The 17,279-nt window shown below is 31.6% G+C and overlaps 1 protein-coding gene and 1 long non-coding RNA gene across 2 annotated transcripts in view; both read right to left on the bottom strand.

Annotated features, from left to right (window-relative positions):
• Positions 1-2,602: 2,602 nt before the first annotated feature.
• Positions 2,603-17,279, bottom strand: part of LOC136038043 (structural maintenance of chromosomes protein 1A-like) — a 122,691-nt gene continuing 108,014 nt past the window's right edge. The window contains exons 22-23 of the mRNA XM_065720992.1: positions 5,968-6,151; positions 2,603-3,364 (exon numbers count right to left, since the gene is read on the bottom strand). Of these exons, the coding sequence (XP_065577064.1) occupies positions 3,284-3,364; positions 5,968-6,151 (265 nt within the window). The 3' untranslated portion in view covers positions 2,603-3,283. The remainder of the gene's footprint in view (positions 3,365-5,967; positions 6,152-17,279) is intronic.
• The window catches only part of LOC136038045 (uncharacterized), a 4,849-nt gene continuing 1,117 nt past the window's right edge, over positions 13,548-17,279 (bottom strand). The window contains exon 2 of the long non-coding RNA XR_010620120.1: positions 13,548-13,942. This is a non-coding gene — a long non-coding RNA (uncharacterized LOC136038045). The remainder of the gene's footprint in view (positions 13,943-17,279) is intronic.

Genomic DNA, 17,279 nt, shown 5'->3' with positions numbered 1-17,279 from the left:
AAAAATTTAAATTCTAACTTCATTTGCTAATATTAATTATTTAATTAATGTGGTAAATTTTTTACAACCTTTAATGGTTAAGGATCTCCCTAGAGCGATTAAACAGAAGGTGTCTCAGTGAGATAACTTCAAATACGGAGCCCAGGGAAGGGTTTAGACACCATAACATGTAAGCATGTTACTCTTATCCTAACATGCTTACACCCCCTCCTGCTAAATATCTCAGAACGATCATTGGTTGAACGAGGCAGAACAGATTCATATTGTGAAGTAAAGAGGACTTTACTTCAGACCCTAGAATATTTCAACACTAGCTACTGCAGAAATTAATTTATTTTTGTTACAGCAGAAATTAATTTATTTTTGTTACAGCAGAAATTAATTTTTGTCATAGCAGAAATTAATTTATTTTTGTTGAATTTGTAAGTGTTACGTAAATTGTTTCGTTTATGGCACCCGCATTTGTATTTTTGTCACGAAAGATAGCTTTAACGCTAAATTATTTAAAATCAAACACAATATGCGAAACAGGTTCTTAGCACAGCTTGGTTTAGAACACTCATTTGATTTCTAACCCGTTCCTGACCGATCACGAGTCGAAAAGGGGGCTAAGTGTAAGGGAGGGGGTAGGGAGAGAAGCTCTATCACGGTTTTGGAACCACCAATTGTAAAGATCTAGATTATACAAAGCAAAACATCACTCCCCGCAATTTGCAGTTGTCATTTTCTAGACATGTAGGCTAGATTCTGGTATTGCTCTACGTAACCCGCACTGCAATAGTTGTTGTATACTTTTTATTATTGATGGTTAAAAAATCTGAATACTAGCTTTGGTTAAAATAAATCACAAGGCTTGTATTTATTATGATCTATTTCAGTGCAGATATTTGGCCATCCAGAACAACTTCTTTAATGCTCCCTGTACACTCACCAACTGCATATATTTACATATGAAGATGGTAGCGGGCTGTCTGCTTTTGGCAGAGGACCAGATTCAAGGCTTTGACGCTCATAGGCCCAAGTGTTTTTGTCACTCCGTTTTTGCGAGATTTTCCCCGCAAATTCAGAAAATCCCCACAAATTGGGGAATACATCTCTCAACTGCCATCCTGGGAGGAGATCTGGAAGTTTATAATTGGCTACGGAATTTCTGTGTTGTTTTAAAATTACCTTTCACTCAGTGATAATTTATTGCGCCACGCGATATTGTATGCCCCTGGGCCCCAACCTAGTAAGTCTGTTTGTAAATCTGGGCCTGCTTAGGCACTAGTTGTACAGAAAAGAAAAGCCAAAGAATCATTCGATTCAAACATACGATGAAACACTAGAGAAACCAGATTTCTGACGAAACACTGAGAAATATATAATTACAGTTTATTTGTATAGGACAAGCAACTGATCATTTATATTTCGTCAAAATGAACCTTTATCCATCATGAGTCAAAATTAGTGTACCATGCATATGCTCATGAAGTTAGAGGGGAAAAGGGGCGATAGCTCCCTGAACCACCGTAATTATGCAGTGTGAAACCAGAACAATCGAGAAACCAGGATTCTCTGAAATGAAACTACTCCTTTTGCTGGCGGTGTTTTTGATATTCATAAAAAAAAAAGAAAAAAAAAACGAAATTCACATAGTTGTACTGAGGTCAGGGCTTTTCAGGATTTTCCTCCTAATTACTTAACACAATTTACTCTTACTGGCAAGACAAAAAGCCAAGACTATATTAGAACAGAACAGAATAAGGATGTAATCACGTGATAAATTTTTTGAAGTTATGATTTTTTGAACATTCACAATAACTGGGGGAAAGGTGCGGCGCGATCATCCTGAAGCCCTCTAGGATTCAGGATGAAACGAGAGTGATAGCCCTCTAGGCTTTGTGATTTTCCTGTGTTTTAAAAAATATGCCCATCCCCCCCCCCAAAAAAAAATCCTACTTACGGGCCTGGTCGTAGACTTATTAGTATATTATATCATACTAGTAAATTAGTATAATAACAGGTAACTATGTCAGTGTATGTAATCTAAATAATGTTTTTTTCCTCTTAATTAGGGTTAATACTAATTATTTTTAATCTCACTGATCAAAAACAATAAAGTGCAAATAGGATTGGTGATTGAGCTGAGGGAAAACATAACAGTTTGTGGCAGCCAAACAAATAAAAAAGATTGATTTTCAGCCATTTATAAACGGTTTACTGCAGTAACTAACACAATTTAAACCAAATACAGATGCTGCGAGCTTCCACAGCAATCAGAGAACGGATCACAAGTCCAATAAAAGAAAAAGAATGTAGCATTTGGCTTTACAGTTCCTACCGGCTGTTCTAATATTCGTACCCTGGCCTTCCAGTCAGAGAGTCCAATGGGGGAGAGGGGTAGTCCTCCTGTTCTTACGCACAACCTTCCTGCTTACTCTCCAGGTACCCATTAGAGCTGGGCCTACTCTAGCTGAGCTTAAAGAGCCAACCATCTGACCCCCGTTCCAAAGCTAATAACCAGGGTCACTAGACTCAAACCATTGTCTGGTATAAGTTTAATTGTGTCTTTAAATTACCTAAAAATAGGCGGTATTTATATCAACAAAGAAGACATACATAAAAAAAAGTCTTAAGTTTATTGAACTCATTTAAAAAAGGAGTACACAAATGGAAACATTTAATAAAACAAAGTTAAGCAGGGAATCCATAAAAGAAAAGGAAAAAAAGAAAGAGCATAAAAATTAATGTTGTTTTATTGATGGGGTTTGGACTGAAAAATTTTATTTACACGTAAAAACATTCTTCCAAGCAGTCTTTAAAACATCTCCTAAGTTAGCGAAACAGACTATAAAATAAGAAACAAGATCATCTTAAGACGAAAAGCGTATGCAAAGCAAGAACATAAAACTTGTTTCTTTCATAAGCCTTTCTCATTTTTTTTTGACACCATTAACAAGAGTATGAAACAACTGCAAATAGTAATCAAATAATAATTTTCTTTCACGAACCCCAATGTATAGGGCTAGACCAGCGTAGTGTCATAGAGGCTGTTTGCAGAAAATATTTTTGAAATTTGCTCAGCATGAAAGCACAGTGAAGAACTTCAATTAGGTCACGGTACAAATAAGCACCTAAAGTGATATTACATCAACTCAAGTGCATAATTGTAAGGGGCTTTAAATGAGCATTAATAAGGAAAAATTGGAGTGGTAAATATAGTTGTTTTTGGCTTGAAAAATACAACACCAGTCCAGCCCTTAATAAAAAGAAAAGAAAAGAAACGACGTGTAGTCACTATTTATCTGAATGGTTCTTCAATAGCTTCAGCATATTCACCCAGATCAATTGTAACCACTTGGCTCACCAGGCATTCTCCATCCTGAAATCAAAATTATAAAGTAATATAGAAATAGACAACGATTTCCCACTTGCTACAATTAGAGGGAAAACAAACCATAATTAGTATTCTTGCTCAAAGTTCCAATCTAGAAGCAAAAAATGCAGCAGTGCAGACAAAGGTGACTCCTTAGCCCTTTTTACAATTAGACCTTTTATCATTAGCCCATTTTACAATTCTACAAATCCCATATCTGCTGCCTCATCAAAGCACGAGTCTAATCATCTTCGGGAGCTAGCGTTTAGTAGTACTCGTTAGAAACTTGGTACGTGACCCAGAATCAGATGATGAAGCTAAATGTAAAATAGGCCAAAATGAAATATAAAAATTCAGAAAGTACCCCACTAGCGAGGGGTGTCAATTCCTTTTGCACCCTAAATTTAATTTTTAATAGTAATTGATAAGCACATAGTAGCAACGCTATAGTCATTTTTTACTTCAAGAGCTGGTGAAAAGTTACAAAAGGGACTCCACACGATCTCAGACGTAGGAAAAAAAAAATTTAACCTCACTTAGTTTAAATTTAATTTTCTTGCTGAAGGTTTCTAACACAGCTAATAAGAAAAGGATAGGTCACCGTGTCCTTAGCAATGATAAAATAATTGAATTCTAAGAAGGGTCACGTGATGCTTTTCCTCTGCCTCACAAAATAAGATAAAAACTAAACCAAACTAGATCCACGGCAAAATGCTCCTTTTTCAGATCTAAAATTTCTTGAAGAATTAAGGACAAGCAAAAACTATTCCTTTTGGCTTCTGTCAATAATTACACGCAAGTTTCCAAAATCTAATATCAAATGTGTTCATTGGGTCTGAAGTTCACACTTTTTGTAAGAACTGAAGAGATTCGACCCTTGTCACATTCTCACATCATACTGAACCCGACCACATAGATGAAAAAAAGAAGATAAAACTGAAGCGTTGCTCCCGTAACACGGGAATACATTATACGGGGATACAAACATGGTTAGAAACAAGGCGAGTTGGGGTCAATCCAGTCCCATTAGAACTACCTTAATTGTCACGATTGGATTTGTCCCCATTTGGATCTATTACTAAAGCTAAATTGTATCAAAACATGCCACTTAATAACAAGAAGTTGGAAAATCTGAAGTTTTTCCACAAGAAAGAAAATACAACTTGGACCGTCCTGACTGAATTTAAGAGTCAGAATCAGGTTGAGGTAAAAACTCATATCCCTTTTTTCTCCGCCTTGAGGTAACCCTGAGGCTACTTAATGCCCACTGTGTTTGCTACTTATAAAAGCATTTTACTTGATTTGTAAACACTAGCATGTGGAGTGCTAAAATAATAATGCAACACCAAATGAAATATATCCAACGATGCAATTCCTAGCTTACTATTTCCAAATTCTCCATAATTCATTTTATCAGCGGTCTTAAATTTTTGCTTTGATTTTGTGAAAATTTCATGCATCAATTTAAAATTCAATGTTAATAGTTGTATTTTTCAATTACACATTACTTTTAATGTATTTTTCATCTTATCAGAGGTTCATATGGACCTAGATTATGCCCCGGGAACATTTGCCGTCTTTTCTTCCTAAATTAAATGAAAAAAATTTGCTTTTGTTATAAATTAAAGTGAAGTTACACTAAACCCAGAACGAAACCCGTCATTTACAAAAAAAAACAAGTTATTCCATTTTTACTTCTTACTTCCATTTTTAATCTAGTTTTAAAGCTCCTGGTAATTTTCAAACACGGGTAGTGCTTCATTTGGAGACATATTTTGTCATATTTCCTTTTTTTTATTAAAACAACACCTTAAAATTTTATGCGACACCACAATTCACCATGATGGGCCCCAAGGGTGACAAATGACACAAAAAAGCCTAGTTGCCCTCTAATTACTTTAGTTGTTGAAAACCGAACTATAACTCGCGATTCCGTTTGAACAAGGCTTCCCTCGAAATTACACAGCCCCGGGTGCAATATGATGAGCCCTGGTGAAAGAAAAACTTAAAGAATTTCACGAAAACCAACGCGGTGGAGATTCTCTCCTTATTCTGAAATATTAAGAGTCTAATTATGCCAAAAATACCAAATTATGAAAATATGATTGCTAAAATATGCTCAGCTTTTATAGTGTATGTTCAATATGAACAGTCATTAGATATTTGGGGTCATTATAAAATGAAGAGAATCCGTTGACAAGTTGTTTCCGAAACTCTATTTTTAGGGTTTCGGTTGATTTATCTTTTATTTCCTTCATACATTTATCTTTACAGCGGTTCTCATTTCTTTGGAGCCCTGGAACTGGAAGTGGGGATTAAAATTGCTGCTTCTCTTCTCTTTTCATGCCAATAAGCAGATGAATAGCCAAAAATCGTATATTTTAATGAACCTTTCATATTCCAAATGAGGAACACATATATATATAAGAAAACATAAGTAAACTAAAGTATATAGAAATAAAGCACATAGAAAAATTAAGGCAGCGAAAGAGAACAAAGAGAAAGAGTGAGAGATGATAGTTTAAAACGTTTGAGAAAAATAGAACAATAGAGAACGAGAAAAAGAAAAAGAAAGAGAGAACAACAAAAAAAGTAGGAAGGTGACTTACGTCAGGACAGATGCCAATAAGTGCGTCAGCGTGACTGTAAAACTCTTCTTTCAAAGAGATGACAATTGTCTGTAGAGCAGAAGAAGTGGTTTGGTGTACTATGAAACTCGCTACTTTACCAATGTTGGTGTTATCTAATGCGGCATCAATCTCATCAAGGACAAAAAAAGGGGCAGGCTGGTAACTGCAAAAGAATAATGCATACTAAGAACCTGGCACGTACGCAGGGGGGGGGGCTTCGGGCCCGGGTTCCCCCGAAATTTTGTGAAATGTTTAATTTCCCCATGGTTTCTTGGGATTTCTGGCAAAAGTAGGACATTTATTAAGAATCTAGATACATGTGTTAAGCCTTTTTTTGGGATTTTACACCATGCAATTATCCGGTCAAGTCACTGCCCAATTATTAACCCATTTTCTGTCTAACTTTTTACCCTCTTTGAAGTAATTAGCGATTGTACTGTTTTTCTTTGTTTTTTTTTTTCGTAAAGAGAGTTTGCTTTCCACAATAAAATAGAATTAGCCTTGATATTAGGGCGTTTACCCGCCTTTTCAGAATAAAGTACAGCTTTTAGTGGAACAACTTTGGAAACTATCATTTTTCATTAAAATTGAAGTTTTCGCAATAGAAGAACTACCCCCAGAGCACCCTAAAATTCCCTTTCAGTAGGATATAATAGATTAATCACTGGTTCTAAATCGGTATGAACATAACCTGAACCTAAAAACGTACTTTTGAGGCTTCAGTCTTCTTCCCCCCATCCGCAACAATACTTCAGATTAAAGTTAATCTGTATTTTCCAATACATGTGCTTTTTGCATTCATTTAGTTACTAAATAAAAAAAAGTGCCACTTTATATCTGCTGTTTTGAAGGTTTTGCCCCCCCCCCAAAAAAAACCTTCCTGCGTGTGTGCCTTCTAAGAACAATATTTATCATTTACCATAATGATTGCCTAATGCAGACGACAATTGAAGATACCAACCCTCCTTCTCTCCCCCCCGAAAAGAAGTGAACAAATAAAGAATTTATAAGATTCATAGCAAATTTAATAGGCTAGTCTGGTATTTACTTCGTACAAACTTGTATCTACTAGGTAAGTTCAGGCTCATCACGTTGTCCAAGGGAAGGAGCCACCTTCGCCTTCGTTTTGATACAAAGACCTTGTGTGTTCCTCGATTACGTTTCATCATCCCCAGACCTTACCTTCCCGCCCGCAACAGACAGCTCTGAATAAAGCACCAAAAAACCCTCAAACTGAATCCCCTCCTCGCGAAACAGGAAAGATATTGCAAGATTTTGTTCCGAATTTTTTTCTATTGTATAATATAGCCAGGAAAACTAGTCATTAATTTTATTTTTATCAATTTATTTTTTATTTTTAACTAGGTTTTGACTCATTATTCTATATATATATATATATATATATATATATATATATATATATATATATATACTAGCTGTTGGGGTGGCGCTTCGCGCCACCCCAACACCTAGTTGGTGGGGGCGCTTCGCGCCCCCCCCAAGCCCCCCCGCGCGCGTAAGTCGTTACGCGCCATATTAGTTACGCGCCATTGTAGTTGTGTCCCTATGTCCCACCTGTGAATAAACTTGCGAATATACAACATTCTTTGCTGTCCCATTGTCTGTGCATATAAATAGATTGTCAGGTTTACCGACTCTTGAACATGCAACATATAATGGTCCATGGGAAAACAATCCGTATTCAGATCTATACCTCATGATTCTAATGATTGCCCTTGGGCTTTGTTGATGGTGATTGCTAATCGACCATTCCCTGAGTCGCCATCGTCATTTATATATCCCCCTGTGCACCCCGGCGTCCCCTTTGTAGTTATGTCCCTGTGTCCCGGTCGTCGTCATTTATACTCCCTGTGTCCCGGTGCTTTGTTGATTGCTAATCGAACATTCCTTTTGTCCCGGTCGCTTTCTCTTTGAGTGTCGTCATTTATTTAGATTGTCAGGTTTACCGACTCTTGAACATGCAACATATAATTGTCCATGGGAAAAACAATCCATATTCAGATCTATACCTCATGATTCTAATGATTGCCCTTGAGCTTTGTTGATGGTGATTGCTAATTGAACATTCCCTGTGTCCCGGTCGTCATTTATATTCCCAGTATCCCGGTCGTCATTTGTGTCCCAGTGTTCCCCTTTTAGTTTTTTTTTTATTGGTTTTGACCTTTTTTTAGGTTTTTTAGTTTTTTTCTTTTTTCTTTTTAGTTTTTTAGTTTTCTTTTTCTCCTTTATTTTTCAGTTTTTTTCCTTTTTTTTAGTTTTTTTCTTTTTTAGTTCTTTTAGTTTTTACCTTTTTTAGTTTTTTTTAGTTTTTTAGATGAAATTTTTTTTTAGTTTTTTCCTTTTTTTCTTTTTAGTTTTTTATTGGTTTTTACCCTTTTTTTTAGCTTTTTTAGTTTTTTTCGTTTTTTCTTTTTACTTTTTTTTTAGTTTTTATCTTTTTTATTTTTTTTATTTTTATTCTTAATTTTATTAGTTTTCTTTTTCTCTTCTATTTTTCAGTTTTTTCCTTTTTTTAAGTTTTTTTTTTTTTAGTTTTTAGGTTTTTTAGTTTTTTTTTCCTTTTTTTCTTTTTAGTTTTTTATTGGTTTTTACCTTTTTTTTTAGCTTTTTTAGTTTTTTTTCGTTTTTTCTTTTTACTTTTTTTTAGTTTTTATCTTTTTTATTTTTTTATTTTATTCTTAACTTTATTAGTTTTCTTTTTCTCTTCTATTTTTCAGTTTTTTCCTTTTTTAAGTTTTTTTTAGTTTTTAGTTTTTTTTAGTTTTTTAGTTTTTTTAGTTTTTTTAGTTTTTTTAGTTTTTTAGCTTTTTTATTTTTTTATTAGTTTTTAGTTTTTTTTTGTAGTTTTTGCCTTTTTTTAGTTTTTTCAGTTTTTTTTTAGTTTTTAGTTTTTTACCTTTTTTAGCCTAACCAGGATTTGAACCTGGGCACCTGATCCACAGATCCACAGATCCACAGACAACTCATTTATACTCCCTGTGCTTTGTGCTTGGGTGCTTTGTTGATTGCTAATCGAACATTCCTTTTGTCCCGGTCGCTTTCTCTTTGAGTGTCGTCATTTATTTAGATTGTCAGGTTTACCGACTCTTGAACATGCAACATATAATTGTCCATGGGAAAAACAATCCATATTCAGATCTATACCTCATGATTCTAATGATTGCCCTTGAGCTTTGTTGATGGTGATTGCTAATTGAACATTCCCTGTGTCCCGGTCGTCATTTATATTCCCAGTATCCCGGTCGTCATTTGTGTCCCAGTGTTCCCCTTTTAGTTTTTTTTTATTGATTTTGACCTTTTTTTAGGTTTTTTAGTTTTTTTCTTTTTTCTTTTTAGTTTTTTAGTTTTCTTTTTCTCCTTTATTTTTCAGTTTTTTTCCTTTTTTTTAGTTTTTTTTTTTTTAGTTCTTTTAGTTTTTACCTTTTTTAGTTTTTTTTAGTTTTTTAGATGAAATTTTTTTTTAGTTTTTTTCCTTTTTTTCTTTTTAGTTTTTTATTGGTTTTTACCTTTTTTTTAGCTTTTTTAGTTTTTTTCGTTTTTTCTTTTTACTTTTTTTTTAGTTTTTATCTTTTTTATTTTTTTTTATTTTTATTCTTAATTTTATTAGTTTTCTTTTCTCTTCTATTTTTCAGTTTTTTCCTTTTTTTAAGTTTTTTTTAGTTTTTAGTTTTTTTTAGTTTTTTTTTTCCTTTTTTTCTTTTTAGTTTTTTATTGGTTTTTACTTTTTTTTAGCTTTTTTAGTTTTTTTTCGTTTTTTCTTTTTACTTTTTTTTAGTTTTTATCTTTTTTATTTTTTTTTATTTTATTCTTAATTTTATTAGTTTTCTTTTTCTCTTCTATTTTTCAGTTTTTTCCTTTTTTTAAGTTTTTTTTTTAGTTTTTAGTTTTTTTAGTTTTTTAGTTTTTTTAGTTTTTTTAGTTTTTTAGCTTTTTTATTTTTTATTAGTTTTTAGTTTTTTTTGTAGTTTTTACCTTTTTTTAGTTTTTTCAGTTTTTTTTAGTTTTTAGTTTTTTACCTTTTTTAGCCTAACCAGGATTTGAACCTGGGCACCTGATCCACAGATCCACAGACAACTTATTTTTATATATATAGACTAGCTGTTGGGGTGGCGCTTCGCGCCACCCCAACACCTAGTTGGTGGGGCGCTTCGCGCCCCCCCCCAAGCCCCCCCGCGCGCGTAAGTCGTTACGCGCCATATTAGTTACGCGCCATTGTAGTTGTGTCCCTATGTCCCACCTGTGAATATATATATATATATATATACTAGCTGTTGGGGTGGCGCTTCGCGCCACCCCAACACCTAGTTGGTGGGGGCGCTTCGCGCCCCCCCCAAGCCCCCCCGCGCGCGTAAGTCGTTACGCGCCATAATAGTTACGCGCCATTGTAGTTGTGTCCCTATGTCCCACCTGTGAATATAGATATATATATATATATGGTTTTAACTACGTAAAACTTGCGAATATACAACATTCTTTGCTGTCCCATTGTCTTTGCATATAAATAGATTGTCAGGTTATCCCCCTGTTTCCCCCGGTGTCCCCGTTGTAGTTGTGTCCCTGTGTCCCGGTCGTCATTTATATTCCCTGTGTCCCGGGTCCCGGTCATCATTTGTATCCCGGTGTCCCGGTCTGTATATACATTCGTTTTTTAGTTTTGTTTTTCTCCTTTATTTTTTTCCTTTTTTTTTCTTTTTTAGTTTATTTAGATTTTTAGATTTTTTAGTTTTTTTATTAGTTTTTAGTTTTTTTTTCTTTTTAGTTTTTTTGTAGTTTTTACCTTCTTTTTAGTTTTGTTAATTTTTTTTTTTACTTGTGTCCTGGTCGTCATTTATACTCCCTGTGTCCCGGTGCTTTGTTGATTGCTAATCGAACATTCCTTTTGTCCTGGTCGCTTTCTCTTTGAGTGTCGTCATTTATTTTTTTCTTTTTTAGTTCTTTTAGTTTTTACCTTTTTTAGTTTTTTTTTAGTTTTTAGTTTTTTTAGTTTTTTACCTTTTTTTAGTTTTTTAGTTTTTTAGCTTTTTTAACATTCCTTTTGTCCTGGTCGCTTTCTCTTTGAGTGTCGTCATTTATTAGTTTTTTCCTTTTTTTTTTAGTTTTTTATTGGTTTTTACCTTTATTTTAGCTTATTTTTCAGTTTTTTCCTTTTTTTAGTTTTTTTTTATTTTTTTTAGTTTTTTACCTTTTTTTAGTTTTTTCAGTTTTTTTAGTTTTTTAGCTTTTTTACTTTTTTTATTAGCTTTTAGTTTTTTTTTGTAGTTTTTGCCTTTTTTTAGTTTTTTCAGTTTTTTTTTAGTTTTTTATTGGTTTTTACCTTTATAGTTTTTTTAGTTTTTTAGCTTTTTTATTTTTTTTTATTAGTTTTTAGTTTTTTTTGTAGTTTTTGCCTTTTTTTAGTTTTTTCAGTTTTGACGTCACCTAATCCAGTTTTTTCAGGTGACGTCACCTGACACATCCATCCATCCATCCACAGACAGACAACTTATTTTTATATATATAGATTTTTAGTTTTTTTTGTAGTTTTTGCCTTTTTTTAGTTTTTTCAGTTTTGACGTCACCTAATCCAGTTTTTTCAGGTGACGTCACCTGACACATCCATCCATCCATCCACAGACAGACAACTTATTTTTATATATATAGATATATCTATATATATAAAAATAAGTTGTCTGTGGATGGATGGATGGATGGATGTGTGGATGGATGTGTCAGGTGACGTCACCTGAAAAAACTGGATTAGGTGACGTCAAAACTGAAAAAACTAAAAAAAGGCAAAAACTACAAAAAAAAAACTAAAAACTAATAAAAAAAATAAAAAAGCTAAAAAACTAAAAAAACTATAAAGGTAAAAACCAATAAAAAACTAAAAAAAAAACTGAAAAAACTAAAAAAAGGCAAAAACTACAAAAAAAAACTAAAAACTAATAAAAAAAGTAAAAAAGCTAAAAACTAAAAAAACTAAAAAAACTAAAAAAAGGTAAAAAAATAAAAAAAATAAAAAATAAAAAAAAACTAAAAAAAAGGAAAAAACTGAAAAATAAGCTAAAATAAAGGTAAAAACCAATAAAAAACTAAAAAAAAAAAAAGGAAAAAACTAATAAATGACGACACTCAAAGAGAAAGCGACCAGGACAAAAGGAATGTTCGATTAGCAATCAACAAAGCACCGGGACACAGGGAGTATAAATGACGACCAGGACATAAGTAAAAAAAAAAAACTATCTATATATATAAAAATAAGTTGTCTGTGGATCTGTGGATCGTGGATCAGGTGACGTCACCTGAAAAAACTGGATCAGGTGACGTCAAAACTGAAAAAACTAAAAAAAGGCAAAAACTACAAAAAAAACTAAAAACTAATAAAAAAAATAAAAAAGCTAAAAAACTAAAAAAACTAAAAAAAGGCAAAAACTACAAAAAAAACTAAAAACTAATAAAAAAGCTAAAAAACTAAAAAAACTAAAAAAAAGGCAAAAACTACAAAAAAACTAAAAACTAATAAAAAAAATAAAAAAGCTAAAAAACTAAAAAAACTAAAAAAAGGTAAAAAACTAAAAAATAAATAACGACCGGGACACAGGGACACAACTACAACGGGGACACCGGGGGAAACAGGGGGATATAAATGACGACCGGGACAAAAAAACTAAAAAGAAATAAAAACTAAAAACTAATAAAAAAAACTAAAAAATCTAAAAATCTAAATAAGCTAAAAAAGAAAAAAAAGGAAAAAAATAAAGGAGAAAAACAAAACTAAAAAACGAATGTATATACAGACCGGGACACCGGGATACAAATGATGACCGGGACCCGGGACACAGGGAATATAAATGACGACCGGGACACAGGGACACAACTACAACGGGGACACCGGGGGAAACAGGGGGATAACCTGACAATCTATTTATATGCAAAGACAATGGGACAGCAAAGAATGTTGTATATTCGCAAGTTTATATAACATAGGGACACAACTACAATGGCGCGTAACTATTATGGCGCGTAACGACTTACGCGCGCGGGGGGGCTTGGGGGGGGCGCGAAGCGCCCCCACCAACTAGGTGTTGGGGTGGCGCGAAGCGCCACCCCAACAGCTAGTATATATATATATATATATATATATATATATATATATATATATATATATATATATATATAAATATATATATATATATATATATATATATATATATATATATATATATATATATATATATATATATATATATATATATATATATATATATATATATATATATATTATATATATATATATATATATATATATATATATATATATATATATATATATATATATGTTTTTAACTACGTAAAACTTGCGAATATACAACATTCTTTGCTGTCCCATTGTCTGTGCATATAAATAGATTGTCAGGTTTACCGACTCTTGAACATGCAACATATAATGGTCCATGGGAAAACAATCCGTATTCAGATCTATACCTCATGATTCTAATGATTGCCCTTGAGCTTTGTTGATGGTGATTGCTAATCGACCGTTCCCTGTGTCGCCGTCGTCATTTATATATCCCCCTGTGCACCCCGGCGTCCCCTTTGTAGTTATGTCCCTGTGTCCCGGTCGTCGTCATTTATACTCCCTGTGTCCCGGTGCTTTGTTGATTGCTAATCGAACATTCCTTTTGTCCCGGTCGCTTTCTCTTTGAGTGTCGTCATTTATTTAGATTGTCAGGTTTACCGACTCTTGAACATGCAACATACAATTGTCCATGGGAAAAACAATCCATATTCAGATCTATACCTCATGATTCTAATGATTGCCCTTGAGATTTGTTGATGGTGATTGCTAATTGAACATTCCCTGTGTCCCGGTCGTCATTTATATTCCCAGTATTCCGGTCGTCATTTGTGTCCCAGTGTTCCCCTTTTAGTTTTTTTTTTTATTGGTTTTGACCTTTTTTAGGTTTTTTAGTTTTTTTCTTTTTTCTTTTTAGTTTTTTTTGAAGTTTTTATCTTTTTAGTTTTTTTATTTTTATTTATATTTTTTTTAGTTTTCTTTTTCTCCTTTATTTTTCAGTTTTTTTCCATTTTTAGTTTTTTTCTTTTTTAGTTCTTTTAGTTTTTACCTTTTTTAGTTTTTTTTTTAGTTTTTTAGATGAAAATTTTTTTTAGTTTTTTCCTTTTTTTCTTTTTAGTTTTTTATTGGTTTTTACCTTTTTTTTAGCTTTTTTAGTTTTTTTCGTTTTTTCTTTTTACTTTTTTTTTTAGTTTTTATCTTTTTTATTTTTTTTTATTTTTATTCTTAATTTTATTAGTTTTCTTTTTCTCTTCTATTTTTCAGTTTTTTCCTTTTTTTAAGTTTTTTTTTTAGTTTTTAGTTTTTTTAGTTTTTTAGTTTTTTTAGTTTTTTAGTTTTTTTAGTTTTTTTAGTTTTTTAGCTTTTTTATTTTTTTTATTAGTTTTTAGTTTTTTTGTAGTTTTTGCCTTTTTTTAGTTTTTTCAGTTTTTTTTTAGTTTTTAGTTTTTTACCTTTTTTGTGGATCGTCACCTGATCCACAGATCCACAGATCCACAGATCCATTTTAAGTTTTTTTTTTAGTTTTTAGTTTTTTTAGTTTTTTTTTCCTTTTTTTCTTTTAGTTTTTTATTGGTTTTTACTTTTTTTTAGCTTTTTTAGTTTTTTTCGTTTTTTATTTTTACTTTTTTTTAGTTTTTATCTTTTTTATTTTTTTTTATTTTATTCTTAATTTTATTAGTTTTCTTTTTCTCTTCTATTTTTCAGTTTTTTCCTTTTTTTAAGTTTTTTTTTTAGTTTTTAGTTTTTTTAGTTTTTTAGTTTTTTTAGTTTTTTTAGTTTTTTTAGTTTTTTTATTTTTTTTATTAGTTTTTAGTTTTTTTGTAGTTTTTGCCTTTTTTTAGTTTTTTCAGTTTTTTTTTTTTAGTTTTTAGTTTTTTACCTTTTTTGTGGATCGTCACCTGATCCACAGATCCACAGACAACTTATTTTTATATATCTATACTAGCTGTTGGGGTGGCGCTTCGCGCCACCCCAACACCTAGTTGGTGGGGGCGCTTCGCGCCCCCCCCAAGCCCCCCCGCGCGCGTAAGTCGTTACGCGCCATAATAGTTACGCGCCATTGTAGTTGTGTCCCTATGTCCCACCTGTGAATATAGATATATATATATATATATGGTTTTAACTACGTAAAACTTGCGAATATACAACATTCTTTGCTGTCCCATTGTCTTTGCATATAAATAGATTGTCAGGTTATCCCCCTGTTTCCCCCGGTGTCCCCGTTGTAGTTGTGTCCCTGTGTCCCGGTCGTCATTTATATTCCCTGTGTCCCGGGTCCCGGTCATCATTTGTATCCCGGTGTCCCGGTCTGTATATACATTCGTTTTTTAGTTTTGTTTTTCTCCTTTATTTTTTTCCTTTTTTTTTCTCTGGTCGTCATTTATACTCCCTGTGTCCCGGTGCTTTGTTGATTGCTAATCGAACATTCCTTTTGTCCTGGTCGCTTTCTCTTTGAGTGTCGTCATTTATTTTTTTCTTTTTTAGTTCTTTTAGTTTTTACCTTTTTTAGTTTTTTTTTAGTTTTTAGTTTTTTTAGTTTTTTACCTTTTTTTAGTTTTTTTAGTTTTTTAGCTTTTTTATTTTTTTTATTAGTTTTTAGTTTTTTTGTAGTTTTTGCCTTTTTTTTTAGTTTTTTGTCCTGGTCGCTTTCTCTTTGAGTGTCGTCATTTATTAGTTTTTTCCTTTTTTTTTTTAGTTTTTTATTGGTTTTTACCTTTATTTTAGCTTATTTTTCAGTTTTTTCCTTTTTTTTAGTTTTTTTTTATTTTTTATTTTTTTTAGTTTTTTACCTTTTTTTAGTTTTTTTAGTTTTTTTAGTTTTTTAGCTTTTTTACTTTTTTTATTAGTTTTTAGTTTTTTTTTGTAGTTTTTGCCTTTTTTTAGTTTTTTCAGTTTTTTTTTTTAGTTTTTTATTGGTTTTTACTTTTATAGTTTTTTTAGTTTTTTAGCTTTTTTATTTTTTTTATTAGTTTTTAGTTTTTTTTGTAGTTTTTGCCTTTTTTTAGTTTTTTCAGTTTTGACGTCACCTAATCCAGTTTTTTCAGGTGACGTCACCTGACACATCCATCCACACATCCATCCATCCATCCATCCACAGACAACTTATTTTTATATATATAGATATATAAAAATAAGTTGTCTGTGTGTGGATCTGTGGATCTGTGGATCAGGTGACGTCACCTGAAAAAACTGGATCAGGTGACAAAACTGAAAACTGAAAAACTAAAAAAAGGCAAAAACTACAAAAAAAAACTAAAAACTAATAAAAAAATAAAAAAGCTAAAAAACTAAAAAAAACTAAAAAAAGGCAAAAACTACAAAAAAAACTAAAAACTAATAAAAAAGCTAAAAAACTAAAAAAACTAAAAAAAGGCAAAAACTACAAAAAAAACTAAAAACTAATAAAAAAAAAATAAAAAGCTAAAAAACTAAAAAAACTAAAAAAACTAAAAAAAGGTAAAAAACTAAAAAAACTAAAAACTAAAAAAAACAACAAAAACTAAAAACTAATAAAAAAGCTAAAAAAACTAAAAAAAGGCAAAAACTACAAAAAAAAGCTAAAAAACTAAAAAAACTAAAAAACTAAAAAAAGGTAAAAAACTAAAAAAAATAAAAAATAAAAAAAAAACTAAAAAAAAGGAAAAACTGAAAAATAAGCTAAAATAAAGGTAAAAACCAATAAAAAACTAAAAAGAAAAAAGGAAAAAACTAAAAAAAAATTTCATCTAAAAAACTAAAAAAACTAAAAAAGGTAAAAACTAAAAGAACTAAAAAGAAAAACATAAATGACGACACTCAAAGAGAAAGCGACCAGGACAAAAGGAATGTTCGATTAGCAATCAACAAAGCACCGGGACACAGGGAGTATAAATGACGACCAGGACATAAGTAAAAAAAAAAACTAACAAAACTAAAAAGAAGGTAAAAACTACAAAAAAAAAAGAAAAAAAAAACTAAAAACTAATAAAAAAACTAAAAAATCTAAAAATCTAAATAAACTAAAAAAGAAAAAAAAGGAAAAAAAAAGGAGAAAAACAAAACTAAAAAACGAATGTATATACAGACCGGGACACCGGGATACAAATGACGACCGGAACACAGGGAATATAAATGACGACCGGGACACCGGGACAGGGAATGGTCGATTAGCAATCACCATCAAAAAAGCTCAAGGGCAATCATTAGAATCATGAGGTATAGATCTGAATACAGA

Source organism: Artemia franciscana, chromosome 17 (assembly GCF_032884065.1).
Source record: "Artemia franciscana chromosome 17, ASM3288406v1, whole genome shotgun sequence".
Classification (NCBI taxonomy): Eukaryota; Metazoa; Arthropoda; class Branchiopoda; order Anostraca; family Artemiidae; genus Artemia; species Artemia franciscana.
This window is presented reverse-complemented; position numbering and strand designations above follow the sequence as displayed.